This window comes from Phoenix dactylifera, chromosome 6 (assembly GCF_051530095.1).
Source record: "Phoenix dactylifera cultivar Ajwa chromosome 6, Ajwa_hap1_PhDact_Kaust_v1.1, whole genome shotgun sequence".
Taxonomy (NCBI): Eukaryota; Viridiplantae; Streptophyta; class Magnoliopsida; order Arecales; family Arecaceae; genus Phoenix; species Phoenix dactylifera.
In genome coordinates this window covers 11,720,155-11,735,865 of record NC_143195.1, presented here as the reverse complement: position 1 = coordinate 11,735,865, position 15,711 = coordinate 11,720,155, and the positions used below count along the sequence as shown (strand labels likewise).

General features: G+C 40.4%; 1 protein-coding gene across 1 annotated transcript; it reads right to left on the bottom strand.

The window, feature by feature from the left end:
• Positions 1 to 1,230: 1,230 nt before the first annotated feature.
• Positions 1,231 to 7,874, bottom strand: LOC149753308 (uncharacterized). The gene is made up of 2 exons (XM_089923869.1): positions 3,783 to 7,874; positions 1,231 to 3,190 (listed from the first exon to the last, which is right to left on the bottom strand). Exon 1 carries the CDS (start codon positions 5,636 to 5,638, stop codon positions 4,274 to 4,276), a length of 1,365 nt encoding a protein of 454 aa, XP_089779995.1. The 5' UTR covers positions 5,639 to 7,874; the 3' UTR covers positions 1,231 to 3,190; positions 3,783 to 4,273.
• Positions 7,875 to 15,711: the final 7,837 nt, after the last annotated feature.

Below are 15,711 nucleotides of genomic sequence, written 5' to 3'. Positions count from 1 at the left end.
ATTTAATTTAATTAAATCCTAACAATTAGAATGATCCAATTGCCATGGGTTGAACCTAATACAATTAGGTTAATCCCTAATTAAGCACAAATTTAATCTAATTTAATTTGGTCAACCTAAGTCCTCTTGATTCAGACCTAATCTAATTAGGTCAAAAATCCTAATTAAGCCCATAATTGAATCTAATTCAATTTGGCTCATCCTTAGTCTAATTACTCCATCCAATTGAGTTCATTAGCAATCTAATTACTAATTAATCCTCCAATAATTACTTTAATTATTTTATAAGACAATTTGTCAATCGAATTGATCAAATTACCTCTAAATGATTCTTAATCATTCATCAGCCTTCTTGATCAATCATGAATCTTCTATGTGTGTGACCTCATAGGTTCGAACCTAAGCCGGTAGTATAGGAACGACTTCCTACACTAATCGATGTGACCATCTAGCAATGGTATCCGACGTCCGGATAGGCCGAATATATGCGAAGCAAATATTCTGGAATTCTGGACTATGGTTACTGTATAATTCAACCCTTTGACTCCTAATGTCAGGATGACTTAAAGCTCACTGTCAACCCTATAATTAATACATCCATTATGTAATTAACTTTAGATATCCCATGACTCCTCACTGGGATTACCCTAGCCAAGGTTTTGCTAAATTAATCACAAAACATTATCTCCTTTTTCAAGAGGGGTCAATTCCATCTCGACTCACAACTGACTACGCAAGTACTTGACTGCACCCAGTGACCTTCCGTCACTAAATTAGAAATCCAGGTAGTCCGGTACCAAAGTACAATGAGTTTTTTGCTAGTCACAGGTTACGGTCTCAGGTCAGAGGGCCAAACTTATACCCATATCCACTCGGAACATCTCTTGACAGTAGAGCGTTCCGAAATTGGTCACGTTCAGTGAAATGTACTCCTACACTTCACCTGTGTGGCATACTAGTGTCTCTACACTCCTTGGTTAAGAGGACAACCAACGTATATGTCACACAATGACCTAATCTCGATAATACTGTCATCCTAATAACAACATATCTGTCACGACCCCCGCCCCGTTCCCGGCGGGCCGCCGCGACGGTCCTAGGGTGCGGGTAGGCATAAGGCCACCAGCCACCGCGTAGAACCCTACTACCTATCAATCATCAATAAATCTTGAAAAATTTGGCATGATGCATGCACAAAATGATCACTTTTCCTATAGTGACCTGTCAGGATTATCTCAATACATACAACACACTACCTGTCAGAGCAGCAATCACATAATCTGTCACATAATAAACCTGGACAATATATAGCAATACATCATCTCAGGCATATAACTCATCTGCACACATATATATATACCTGCTTCCTAATCCATCCATGGTCAAACCCATATCCACAACAGGATCTATGACTGTAACTATGCACTATATACAATAGAAGGTTTATAATACACCAAAAGGTATAAACCTCTATCTACATTATACTATACTATGGAGCGGCACAGCTAGCAGGCAACCACTAATCCTGCTCCTCTCTATACAATACCTGCCCTGCAATCAAAAACACCAAACTGAGGAGTGAGTATATAAATACTCAGTGAGTGGAGTAGAGAGTACTATGCACATGAGACAGAATATAATCATGGCTCGAGATGAAATCTCAAGATCAATAACAAGATGAACATGATCTCAACATAGAGAATATGGAGTAAATCATCAATATCACCACAATCAATATCAACTCATCTGAAGCATATATGGAATAATCAAGTAAACATATATGCTACTCATGAATATGCTCAACAGATCATAATGCTGGAACATACAAATCAGGTGTCAATATGCTGAAATCATCACTAGACAGCTATCGGGAGGTGGGTTTTACGCCCCAGGCGAACCAGCAACAACTCCCTACTGCCATATGCATATATCGAATATGACACCACACCAATATGTAAATCATCACTAGACAGCTGTCGGGAGGTGGGTTTTACGCCCCAGGCGAACCAGCAACAACTCCCTACTGTCACATGCATATGCAGGATAAGACACCATACCGATAACATAAATGCTAGACAGCTATCAGGAGGTGGGTTTTACGCCCCAGGCGAACCAGCAACAACTCCCTACTGTCACATGCATATGCAGGATAAGACACCATACCGATAACATAAATGCTAGACAGCTATCGGGAGGTGGGTTTTACGCCCCAGGCAAACCAGCAACAACTCCCTACTGTCACATGCATATGCAGGATAAGACACCACACTGATCATATAAATGCTGGCCAGTATCCAGAACAGAAATCCATCTCACATCTACATACTAAACGGCACCTCGCGGGAATTCTACATCCGCGGAAAGCCATACTGCACCTCGCGGGGTCTTACTATGCCCGGCGGCAAGCAGAATATAAGTCGTAGGACCGGCCGATCCTACGCCTAGGGCCGTGTCCCCCCTAGGAAGGGACTGGGCTCCGCCCACCCAGAAGGCTACTATGTGCACAAAGGCCGATGTTCAACCCCATCGACTATAGGTGTCCTGCAGATACTGCCAAGCCATGCATAAATGCCATAATGCACCCTCCCAATACTCTACTAAAAAGGAGCATAATTAAGACTACCACTCACTCGACTCCGACCCAATCATAGACTAACATCAGGGTTAGGAGTGAGGGTCAAGGAAGTGCAATACAACTCAATATACCACTAAGAAGGCTCTACAAATCTTTGAAATGGAGGAAATGAAATCAATTTACAAAAGAAGTTATTTCACAATTTGGAACCAATTTAATTATTCATAAAAGAGTATAATCAAGCTACGACTCACAAGTCTTTAAAATAGAGGAAATGAAATCAATTTACAAAAGAAATCATTTCACAATTCGGAATCAATTTGATTACTCATCAACCCCTCGTAATTCCTCTCAATGTTCCCTCAAATGCATGTACAGAATAATCAAGCATGGAGAATCAAGATTATAGAGGAATCTACTACAATATCAGTCAATATGCACAAGTGGAATCAATTCACACTTGGCGACATTCATGAAAATGAATTAAGAATGCTCATGGTGCAAAGTACATGACTCCCACTCACTCGTCAATCTGGCACAGCCCTGATACGCCTCCAAAAATCTACAGCTGGCAGTGGGGAACTTCTTCCTCTTGTTTCCTAGCTTCTTGCCCAACTGTGACATGCATTTACAATACATTTAGTCTTGTATCAAGGGCTATAATCTACGTGCCAATTATAATATAGGGAACTTTAATTGATTCAACTCCCCCGTTTCCTAAATCTTTTCTTTTCTTTCTCTTTTTCTTTTTCTATTAATTAACTCATCATTTATGTGTATTAGGGACTCCCTTGCACGAGTACAAGGTCTCCCTTAGCCTAATCTAGGCTTAATACCCTATTATGGCATGAAATCCCTTATTTTCCACCCGGATGAACAGTAACCCGAACTGACAGTGGGTTACTTCATCCCGGTTTTGATCCACTTTCAGGACTCCAAATTTGATGAAATTTTTACCTAACATTCTACACTCACAGAGGATTCCAAAGAGATAACATGCATCATCATCGGAGGCCGTTTGACCCCCTAAATAATTTGCCGAAGTTGGGACTTCGACACAGTTTTTCCGTAGTGCCGGAAAAATTTGTCAAAATCCGATTCTTCTTCTTTTAACCACCTCTACAACCCTTATCCGACCCCTCTAGACTATATCCACCCTTTGTATAGCCTAATGTCATCAAAAGACTAGATAGGGATGGATATTTACCTTTTTCTTTTTGGAAATCGAGGTCCTTGCGTAGAGGGGAAGGAGATCTACGTTTTTCCCTTCAGCTGGAAGTGCAACCGGGATCCCTTTCCTCCTTGAATCCCCTTCCTCTTCTTCTTTCTCTTTTTCTTTCTTTCTTTCCTCTGTTTCACGCCTGAGAACCCCCTCCCTCTTTCTCTCGGTTTCACCAGCTCAAACCCTCCAATTAAATCACATCAAAACACTATTCACCCTTTGTTTAATATTATTAAATTCCCATTTTGCCCCTAACACTTCAACATATCTACCGTTATGCCATTAACTTTTGATTCCTTCCAATTTTACCCTTACCACTTCAATGCATCTACAACTATGCCATTATCTTTTGATTCCTTCCAATTTTACCCCTTATATCAATTTTAAAGGACTATTCTATCCCTTTTTATATATAAAAAAAAAAAAATTTGGGGTTATTACATCCTCCCCCCCTTATATAAAATTCGTCCTCGAATTTAAAAGAGTAAATTACCTGTCATAGCTGCATTCGATGTCTGTGCCTCCTGTGGATTTACCGTGAACACCCTTCCTTGCCCTCTGCCTACTGGAGCTGACAGTTGAGATGGTCCAGCACTCTGCTGTGATGTTTGTGCTTGACCTCTACCTCTGCCTACAGGCTCCCTACTACTAGGCCTGTCCATCTGCACAGAAGGGTAGGATGCCAAAGGCACAAACTGCTGGGTGGCACCCTGCAGGCATTCTCTGGCAAAATGACCCGGCTGTCCACATCTGTAGCACACTCCCTGACCCATTCTGCATCTGCCAGGGTGCTGCTTCCCACATATGCCACACACTGGCCATGTTTGGAACCTAGATTCAGTTCTGGCCATAGTGACTGGAGGACGAGGTACTGATGGCAGAAAAGTATCTTGTGATTGACCTCTTTCCCTCCATTTCCTCTTACGTGGGGCAAGTGGAGCTGAGCGTACAGACTGCTCCGTCGGGCCCTCCGAGAGATCTACTCCCTCAGATCTATTTCTACTGCTTTGCCCTTTCCCCATACTCATTTTTCTCTGTTCTCTTTCAGCTCTTTCCTCTTTGTTTCTGATCTCCCACTGTTTTGCTTTATCAATTAACCTAGACAAGGTGGGGACCTCTACTGCCAGTACTGCATTATAAAGCGGGGAAATCAGACCTCGCCTGAATCTTTCTATCCTGGCAGCTTCAGTGGGGATGATGTAAGGAGCATACTTCTCCAATCTAGTGAACTCACGAGCGTACTCAGATACGCTCATTCCGGGCATCTGCTTCAGCCTCTCAAACTGAAGAGCCCGATTCTGCCTCTCAGCTGGAGACAAGAACTCATCCATCACTGCTTGTCTGAACTCTTCCCAGGTTGGAGGATTCCTACTGTACAATCTGTCCTCCACGTGCCTCTGGTACCAGCCCCAGGCATCTTCCTTCATTGTAAGCCCTACAAGTTCTATAGCTCTTGCATCAGAACAGGACAGTCTCCGTATCATCTTTTCAGTCTCCTCCAGGAATCTCTGAGGATCTTCACCTTCTTCCCCCTTAAACTCCGGGGTTGTGAGCCTCAGAAACTCCTGTACAGTAATCCCCTCATCATTTAGAGCCCGCCTGGCCAAACTTCTTGGCACAGGTACAGGAGGTGGGATAGATACTACTGACGGGGCAGGAGGTTTCTCCCGAGCAATCTGCTCCCTCAGAGCCTGATTCTCCGCCAGTAACTGTTCCATCAATGCATCTCTACTTCCTACCTCTCCTTGATCATTAACCCTCCGTCTATCAGCAAGAAGAAATTTTTCTCTTTGGGGCTCGACATGTGCGGAACCCGAATTCAATGCTAAATCTGGCTCCATCCTCCTTCCAAGACGAGCAGATCCTCTCCTTGGAGGTATTCTTTATATATCTACATACTGAATCACTACACACTGAGTCATAAAATGCTTTACTAAATTGTAAATGACCCAGCAAATAGCATAAAAAAAAATTCTATGCTCCATAGTATAATTCTATACTTAATCCTGACTCATCCTATTGCTCTGACAGGACTCTTCTTAACCTTTGCTCTGATACCAAGCTTTGTCACGACCCCCGCCCCGTTCCCGGCGGGCCGCCGCGACGGTCCTAGGGTGCGGGTAGGCATAAGGCCACCAGCCACCGCGTAGAACCCTACTACCTATCAATCATCAATAAATCTTGAAAAATTTGGCATGATGCATGCACAAAATGATCACTTTTCCTATAGTGACCTGTCAGGATTATCTCAATACATACAACACACTACCTGTCAGAGCAGCAATCACATAATCTGTCACATAATAAACCTGGACAATATATAGCAATACATCATCTCAGGCATATAACTCATCTGCACACATATATATATACCTGCTTCCTAATCCATCCATGGTCAAACCCATATCCACAACAGGATCTATGACTGTAACTATGCACTATATACAATAGAAGGTTTATAATACACCAAAAGGTATAAACCTCTATCTACATTATACTATACTATGGAGCGGCACAGCTAGCAGGCAACCACTAATCCTGCTCCTCTCTATACAATACCTGCCCTGCAATCAAAAACACCAAACTGAGGAGTGAGTATATAAATACTCAGTGAGTGGAGTAGAGAGTACTATGCACATGAGACAGAATATAATCATGGCTCGAGATGAAATCTCAAGATCAATAACAAGATGAACATGATCTCAACATAGAGAATATGGAGTAAATCATCAATATCACCACAATCAATATCAACTCATCTGAAGCATATATGGAATAATCAAGTAAACATATATGCTACTCATGAATATGCTCAACAGATCATAATGCTGGAACATACAAATCAGGTGTCAATATGCTGAAATCATCACTAGACAGCTATCGGGAGGTGGGTTTTACGCCCCAGGCGAACCAGCAACAACTCCCTACTGCCATATGCATATATCGAATATGACACCACACCAATATGTAAATCATCACTAGACAGCTGTCGGGAGGTGGGTTTTACGCCCCAGGCGAACCAGCAACAACTCCCTACTGTCACATGCATATGCAGGATAAGACACCATACCGATAACATAAATGCTAGACAGCTATCAGGAGGTGGGTTTTACGCCCCAGGCGAACCAGCAACAACTCCCTACTGTCACATGCATATGCAGGATAAGACACCATACCGATAACATAAATGCTAGACAGCTATCGGGAGGTGGGTTTTACGCCCCAGGCAAACCAGCAACAACTCCCTACTGTCACATGCATATGCAGGATAAGACACCACACTGATCATATAAATGCTGGCCAGTATCCAGAACAGAAATCCATCTCACATCTACATACTAAACGGCACCTCGCGGGAATTCTACATCCGCGGAAAGCCATACTGCACCTCGCGGGGTCTTACTATGCCCGGCGGCAAGCAGAATATAAGTCGTAGGACCGGCCGATCCTACGCCTAGGGCCGTGTCCCCCCTAGGAAGGGACTGGGCTCCGCCCACCCAGAAGGCTACTATGTGCACAAAGGCCGATGTTCAACCCCATCGACTATAGGTGTCCTGCAGATACTGCCAAGCCATGCATAAATGCCATAATGCACCCTCCCAATACTCTACTAAAAAGGAGCATAATTAAGACTACCACTCACTCGACTCCGACCCAATCATAGACTAACATCAGGGTTAGGAGTGAGGGTCAAGGAAGTGCAATACAACTCAATATACCACTAAGAAGGCTCTACAAATCTTTGAAATGGAGGAAATGAAATCAATTTACAAAAGAAGTTATTTCACAATTTGGAACCAATTTAATTATTCATAAAAGAGTATAATCAAGCTACGACTCACAAGTCTTTAAAATAGAGGAAATGAAATCAATTTACAAAAGAAATCATTTCACAATTCGGAATCAATTTGATTACTCATCAACCCCTCGTAATTCCTCTCAATGTTCCCTCAAATGCATGTACAGAATAATCAAGCATGGAGAATCAAGATTATAGAGGAATCTACTACAATATCAGTCAATATGCACAAGTGGAATCAATTCACACTTGGCGACATTTATGAAAATGAATTAAGAATGCTCATGGTGCAAAGTACATGACTCCCACTCACTCGTCAATCTGGCACAGCCCTGATACGCCTCCAAAAATCTACAGCTGGCAGTGGGGAACTTCTTCCTCTTGTTTCCTAGCTTCTTGCCCAACTGTGACATGCATTTACAATACATTTAGTCTTGTATCAAGGGCTATAATCTACGTGCCAATTATAATATAGGGAACTTTAATTGATTCAACTCCCCCGTTTCCTAAATCTTTTCTTTTCTTTCTCTTTTTCTTTTTCTATTAATTAACTCATCATTTATGTGTATTAGGGACTCCCTTGCACGAGTACAAGGTCTCCCTTAGCCTAATCTAGGCTTAATACCCTATTATGGCATGAAATCCCTTATTTTCCACCCGGATGAACAGTAACCCGAACTGACAGTGGGTTACTTCATCCCGGTTTTGATCCACTTTCAGGACTCCAAATTTGATGAAATTTTTACCTAACATTCTACACTCACAGAGGATTCCAAAGAGATAACATGCATCATCATCGGAGGCCGTTTGACCCCCTAAATAATTTGCCGAAGTTGGGACTTCGACACAGTTTTTCCGTAGTGCCGGAAAAATTTGTCAAAATCCGATTCTTCTTCTTTTAACCACCTCTACAACCCTTATCCGACCCCTCTAGACTATATCCACCCTTTGTATAGCCTAATGTCATCAAAAGACTAGATAGGGATGGATATTTACCTTTTTCTTTTTGGAAATCGAGGTCCTTGCGTAGAGGGGAAGGAGATCTACGTTTTTCCCTTCAGCTGGAAGTGCAACCGGGATCCCTTTCCTCCTTGAATCCCCTTCCTCTTCTTCTTTCTCTTTTTCTTTCTTTCTTTCCTCTGTTTCACGCCTGAGAACCCCCTCCCTCTTTCTCTCGGTTTCACCAGCTCAAACCCTCCAATTAAATCACATCAAAACACTATTCACCCTTTGTTTAATATTATTAAATTCCCATTTTGCCCCTAACACTTCAACATATCTACCGTTATGCCATTAACTTTTGATTCCTTCCAATTTTACCCTTACCACTTCAATGCATCTACAACTATGCCATTATCTTTTGATTCCTTCCAATTTTACCCCTTATATCAATTTTAAAGGACTATTCTATCCCTTTTTATATATAAAAAAAAAAAAATTTGGGGTTATTACAATATCATTTGGTCGCGAACTGGTTTAAGGACTCGAAGATAAATCCTCCTTTTTCATTAATAAGTCCTAAGGACTTCATCATATAAGAGTTCATTTGAAGATGTAAAATGATGAATAATGCCAAATAACACTTTATTAATTTATCAATTTATTTACAAAATTCAATCATCAACATGCTGACGATTGACATTTAGGATACAATTTCCAGCACTATCTTAAAAAAAAAATGGCTAGATTGCCCTTTGTAGGATATGGGGAGAGGACCACTGAAATACTTACCCTAGTACACACAGATATGTGTGGCCCATTCGATGTGCAAGCTAGGAGTTGTTATTCATACTTCATTACCTTTACCGATGATTATTCACGGTATAGGTATGTGTATCTTATGGGACACAAATCTGAATCTATTGAAAAGTTCCAAGAGTTCAGAAATGAAGTAGAAAAACAAACTGGAAAACCCCTTAGGGCTCTTCGATCAGATCGAGGAGGAGAATACCTCTGTGGGGAATACCGGAACTATCTCAAGGAGAATGGTATAGTCTCACAATGGACTTCTCCGGGTACACCTCAACTCAATGAGGTGTCAGAGAGGAGAAATCGGACTCTATTGGATATGGTCCGGTTCATGATGAGCTTCACTAATTTACCTATGTTTCTTTAGGAAGATGCCTTACTTACCGCAATTTATCTACTGAATAGAGTTCCCTCTAAATTCGTTCCTACCACACCGTATGAGATATGGCATGGTAAGAAACCAAGTTTTGGTCATCTCAAGATTTGGGGATGTCCGGCCTACGTCAAACGACTACAGGCGGACAAACTACAGGCTAGGATCATAAGTGCTCGTTTTATCTGATATCCTAAAGAGTCATTGGGATATAATTTTTACGTCTCGGAGGATCACAATGTGTTTGTGAGCCGACATGCCATCTTCTTGAAAAAATAGTTTATCCTTGACAGAGGCAGTAGGAGGAAAATTGAGCTTGAAGAGAAAGTCTCTGAAAAGCAACGAGTCATGGATCCTATAGAACCCATTCATACAGAGCCAGTACACGTTGTCCCTCCTCCACCTCGCAGATCTAGTAGGGTCTCCCATCCTCCTGATAGATACTTAGGTATGCTTGAAGAGGATACTAAGGAAATGTTCCTCATGGGGAAGAGAGAACACATAGAGGATCCCAAAACCTACAACGAGGCGATATCAGATATCGATTCCGAGAAATGGCTGGAAGCTATGAAGCCAGAGTTTGACTCCATGCATTCCAACCAAGTCTGGACCTTAGTAGATCCACCAGAATGTAGGGTTCTAGCATGCTACAATGTGCAGCGGAAGCTAGGAATTTTAAAAATTTCTTGATAAAGTTCTGAGGATGATAGTGTTATTTTGATGATTAACAAGCAATAATCGAGAGTATGTTATAAGTTAATTCGATACTTCATTTATAAGTCTGTTACTCTCAGTATATTTGTATAACAAGATAAATATGCATTTTATTGTTTATATGAATGAATCTAACCTTGAGTTGCAGCAAAGTGTGGATTGAGTCGACCCCAAGGATGATTGGGTCGACCCTGGCACATCAAGAAAGCATTTGGCACACTTCTGCAAAAATGGCACAGATGAACAGTAAGTTGGGTCGACCCAAGAAAAGCATGAGTCGACCCAAACTTCAAGCTTCTCAAAGACTCAGGAAAATGGTTCTCCGGAAACACTGAGAGGGTCGACCCAAGAGGAAGTTGAGTCGACCCAAGCTTGAGTCGACCCAAACACTGAGAGGGTCGACCCAAAGACAATGACAGAATACATGACAGAAAAGGTTCTCTGGGAACCCTGAGAGGGTCGACCCAAGTGGAAGTTGAGTCGACCCAACTGAACATTGAGTCGACCCAAAGAAATGTTGAGTCGACCCAAGTGAAGGAAGGCTGAATTGCAAGTTTCTGTGGTTCTGAGAGGGTCGACCCAAGAAAAGGTTGAATCGACCCAAGTGAAAGTTGGGTCGACCCAAGGACAGATTGAGCCGACCCAAACACGGGCAGAAGCATAACGGCTAGTTCTGCTGAAGTACTTTTTGTCCTTCCAACAGTGAGTAACGGCTAGTTTTTGAATTCTAACCATTGGGGCTTGTCCAATGGATGAAGGAAACTATTTAAAGTGGCACTATTCATCAGAAAGAACATCCTTTAGTAAAATATCAAAGAGTACACAAGAAAGACAAAGTGCCCTAATCTTCTTCATCCAAGTGCTTCATTCAAGAGTCAAAAGAAAGTGGTTGAGCAGATTCAAAGAGTCATTAAGAGCTCCATCCACCCTTGAAGAGTGAAGCATCCTTGACAAAGAAGAGAGAAGTCACATCAAGCGATAACTATTCTCTAAACTCTTCTTTGTAGATTATATTGTTATATTTGCTCATCTAGGAGCTTAAATCTTCTTACTTTGGTTATTAAACTCCTTATAAAGGTTAGTTGGTTAGCCCGCAAAACCAACGGTATAGGTTGATTGGTGAACCCGTAAAACCAATTGTAAAGGTTCGTTGGTGAGCCCGAAAAACCAACATAGGTTCGTTGGTGAGCCCGTAAAACCAACATAGGTTTTTGGTGAACCCGGAATACCAAAGTGTAAAGGTTTTTGGATTGTGAGCCCGGAAAACAATCCAACTGTAATCCGCGGGATTATAGTGAATTCCCAAGGGGTCGTTTGGAGAGTAGACATAGGTGCTTAGGAGAAGCACCGAACCACTATACTTCTTGTTGTTTGTATTGTGATTTGTTCAATTCCACTAACTCATCAATTAACATAAGTAAGATAGTTAAAATTAAGAGAAACCAATTCACCCCCACCCTCTTGGGTTGTCACCTTGGGCAACAAGTGGTATCAGAGCAAGGTGCTCCAATAGTACTTATTGATCTCACAATTAAGAGTTAAAGATCATGACAACCCAAGTGGGATGTTCTATGAGTGAGGGGCAATCCACAAATAGACCTCCTCTATTTAATGGCACAAATTTCACATACTGGAAAGCTAGGATGAGGATATTCATTCAAGCTTTAGACTATGAATTATGGTACATTATTACTAGAGGACCTCACACACCCACACTTAATATAGAGGGCACTATCATACCCAAACCAGAAATGGATTGGAATGAAAGTGATAGAAGATTAGCACAATTAAATGCAAAAGCAATTAATGTACTTTACTGTTTATTAGATGTAAGTGAATTTAATAGAATATCTACATGCATCTCTGCAAAAGAAATTTGGGACAAACTTGAGGTCACTCATGAAGGGACTAATCAAGTTAAGGAGTCAAAAATAAACATATTAGTACATAAGTATGAATTGTTTAAAGTAGAATCCACTGAGTCCATAACTGATATGTTTACTCGTTTTACTGAAATTATAAATGGGCTTAAGAGTTTAGGAAAGTCTTATACTAACTCTGAATTGGTGCAAAAAATTCTCAGGTCTCTACCAAGAGTTTGGGAGGCCAAGGTAACTGCAATTCAGGAAGCTAAGGACCTCAACACACTGCAATTAGAGGAACTTCTAGGATCACTCATGACCCATGAGTTGACCATGAGGCAAAATTTAGAAGATGAGGTCAAGAGAAGAAAGACCATTGCCCTAAAGTCTACCACCCCTAAACAACAAACTGAGTCGGAAGATTCAGATGATGATGATGAATTTGATGAAGAAGGAATGGCTATGCTTGGAAGAAAATTCAGAAAATTTATGAGAGGTAAGAATAGATTTCATAAAAAGAAACCCTTCTTCAAAGATAGCTCAAGCAAAGAAAAGGGTAAGGACAAAGAAAAGAAAAAAGAAACTCCTATTTGTTATGAGTGTAACAAACCCGGGCATTATAAGATAGATTGCGGAATTAAAGTGGATGGCAAGAAAACTGAAAAAGAAGAACTTCATAGCTGAATGGAGTGAAAGTGAGGAGTCAAGTTCGGAAGAGGAAGATCATCAAGAGACGGCCCAAATATGTCATATGGCCAATGACGATGAGGTAGATTCTGAACTTGAATGTGATTTTACTGTTGATGAATTACATGATGCATTTTTAGAACTCATGGAAGAACATAAAAAACTAATCAATAAAAATAAAGTTCTAAAAGAAGAAAATCAATCTCTTATCAAAGAAAAGTTAAAACTATCTCATAACTATGAAACATTAAGTAGAAAACTCACAAATGAAACCAAGAATCTAATTACTGAAAATGTCAAGTTAAAAGAAGATGCTGAAAAATATAAATCCTTAGTAGATAAGTTTACACTTAGTTCTACCAAATTAAATATGATTCTTGATAGTCAAAAAGCTGTATATGATAAGGCTGGATTAGGATATAAAACAAATAAGAAACAAAAATACTTAAAGAATATTTTTGTAAAAGCTAAAAATGAAAATATTACTTGTCATTGCTGCAATAAATTAGGACATAAAGCATATGAATGCAACTATAGAAAGTCCAGTCAAAACAAATTGAGTAATAATCATAAGCTTAAATTCAAGAAAGTTTGGGTTCCAAAAGGAACATCAAGTACTAACCCTAAAGGACCCAACATAGTTTGGGTACCTAAAGCTCTTTCTTGATCTTTATTGCAGGGGTGTCTTGCAGCTAATAAAGTGGAAAAACGATGGTATCTAGATAGCGGCTGTTCAAGACACATGACCGGTGACGTAGATCAATTTGTCACTTTGGAATCTAAGAAGGGTGGAGTAGTAACCTATGGAGGCAATGGAAAAGGGCATATCATTGAAAAGGGTAAAATTTTCATTACTCCATCTACTTTCATAGAAAATGTCTTATTAGTTAAGGGTTTGAAACATAACCTACTTAGCATAAATCAATTTTGTGATAAAAAATTTAAAGTCACATTTGAAGCATCTGTATGTATAATCACAAATTCTAAAGATAATAGCATTGTACTTGTAGGACAAAGACAAAGAAATATTTACATGGTAGATCTTCATGATTTAGGCAAGAAAAATAGATTATGCTTAATTACTAATGAAGAAAAGAAAAATAAAATAAGTTGGCTTTGGCATCGTAGACTAGGACATGCTAGTATGGAATTAATATCAAAACTAGTCAAGAAGGAATTAATAAAAGATGTGCCAAAATTGATTTTTGAAAAGGACAAAATCTGTGGACCATGTTCATTAGGAAAACAAACTAAATCATCCTTCAAATCGAAGAATATAGTATCAACAACTAGGCCTTTTGAACTCATACACATGGATCTATTTGGACCCACTAGAACTGCGAGTCTAGGAGGGAAGAAGTATGGACTAGTTATTGTAGATGATCTTTCAAGATATACATGGGTTTCATTTTTGGCACATAAGAATGAAGCATTTTCAGAATTCTTGAAACTTTATAATAATATCATAAATGAAAAGAAGCTCACCTTAGTAGCAATTCGAAGTGATCATGGTACTGAATTTGAAAATCAACACTTTGAATAATTTTGTAATAAAAATGGTATCTCCCATCAATTTTCAGCACCTAGAACGCCTCAACAAAATGGGGTTGTTGAAAGGAAAAACAGGACATTGGCAGAAATGGCACGCACGATGTTGTGCGAGTCAAATCTTTCAAAGTATTTTTGGGCTGAAGCTATAAGCACTGCTTGCCATATTCTAAATCGGGTTTTAATACGACCAATAACCAAAAAAACTCCTTATGAACTTTGAAAGAATAAGAAACCAACTGCTAAATATCTTAGAGTATTTGGATGTAGATGTTTCATTTTAAACAATGGCAAGGAGGATCTAAGTAAATTTGATGCCAAATCAGATGAAGGTATCTTCTTAGGACACTCCACATCTAGCAGGGCATACAGAGTATTCAATAAAAGAACTCTTGTAGTCGAAGAGTCAGTTAATATCATATTTGATGAGTCTGATAGTAAGTCTGCTAGGAAATAAAATATTCTTGATGATGATACAGGAATTATTAACTTTGAAAAGTTGAATATTGATGACGTGCCAATTCAAGATAAGGGAGATGATTGCATGCCACCACAATCTCAAAACTTGCCAAAGGAATGGAGGTATGCATCTGGACACCCTAAAGACTTAATCATTGGTGTGTTGGGAACCCGCCTATGCCGCTGATATTTCAAAAAAAATCAGATGGCAGCGGAAGAGGCATGTGCGGGATCGACGTTCATCGCATGAACGTTGTTTCATGAACCGTTCGTAGTTAGGCAAGGATTAAAAACTTTTAAAAACATTAGAAGATCAGATCTTCACCTTGTGCGGGTAGATGATCACCGCAAATCTGAGTTCGTGGTTTAGGAAGAGGGTTCGCTTGAAGCCGTTCAAGTGTCCGGCCTCTACGGGTATCCACACGAAGCAGAGATCCGATCAAAGCTCTGTAGTCTTCTCGGGGTGCTAGCTCCCTTGCAAAGACTTCTTTTGATGGCTGATTTCCTCTCTTTCAATCAACCCTTGATTGTGCTTGAGAGGAGGAAGAAGAAAGGGGATCTTGAAGAAGAACCAAAGCCCCCTACTGCAGCCTTTCTTTTCCCTGCGTTGGATGAAGGAAGGGAAGGGGAGGAGGCCGCCAAGGCTTCTTCTTTTCTTCCCTTTGCTTGCGGCTGAAACAAGGAGAGGGGAGAGGGTGGCTACGGCTGCAAGGAGGGGAGAAG

Excerpts from the sequence above, each read along its gene's own strand:
- LOC149753308 (XM_089923869.1), bottom strand. The coding sequence starts at position 5,638 with ATGGAGCCAGATTTAGCATTGAATTCGGGTTCCGCACATGTCGAGCCC.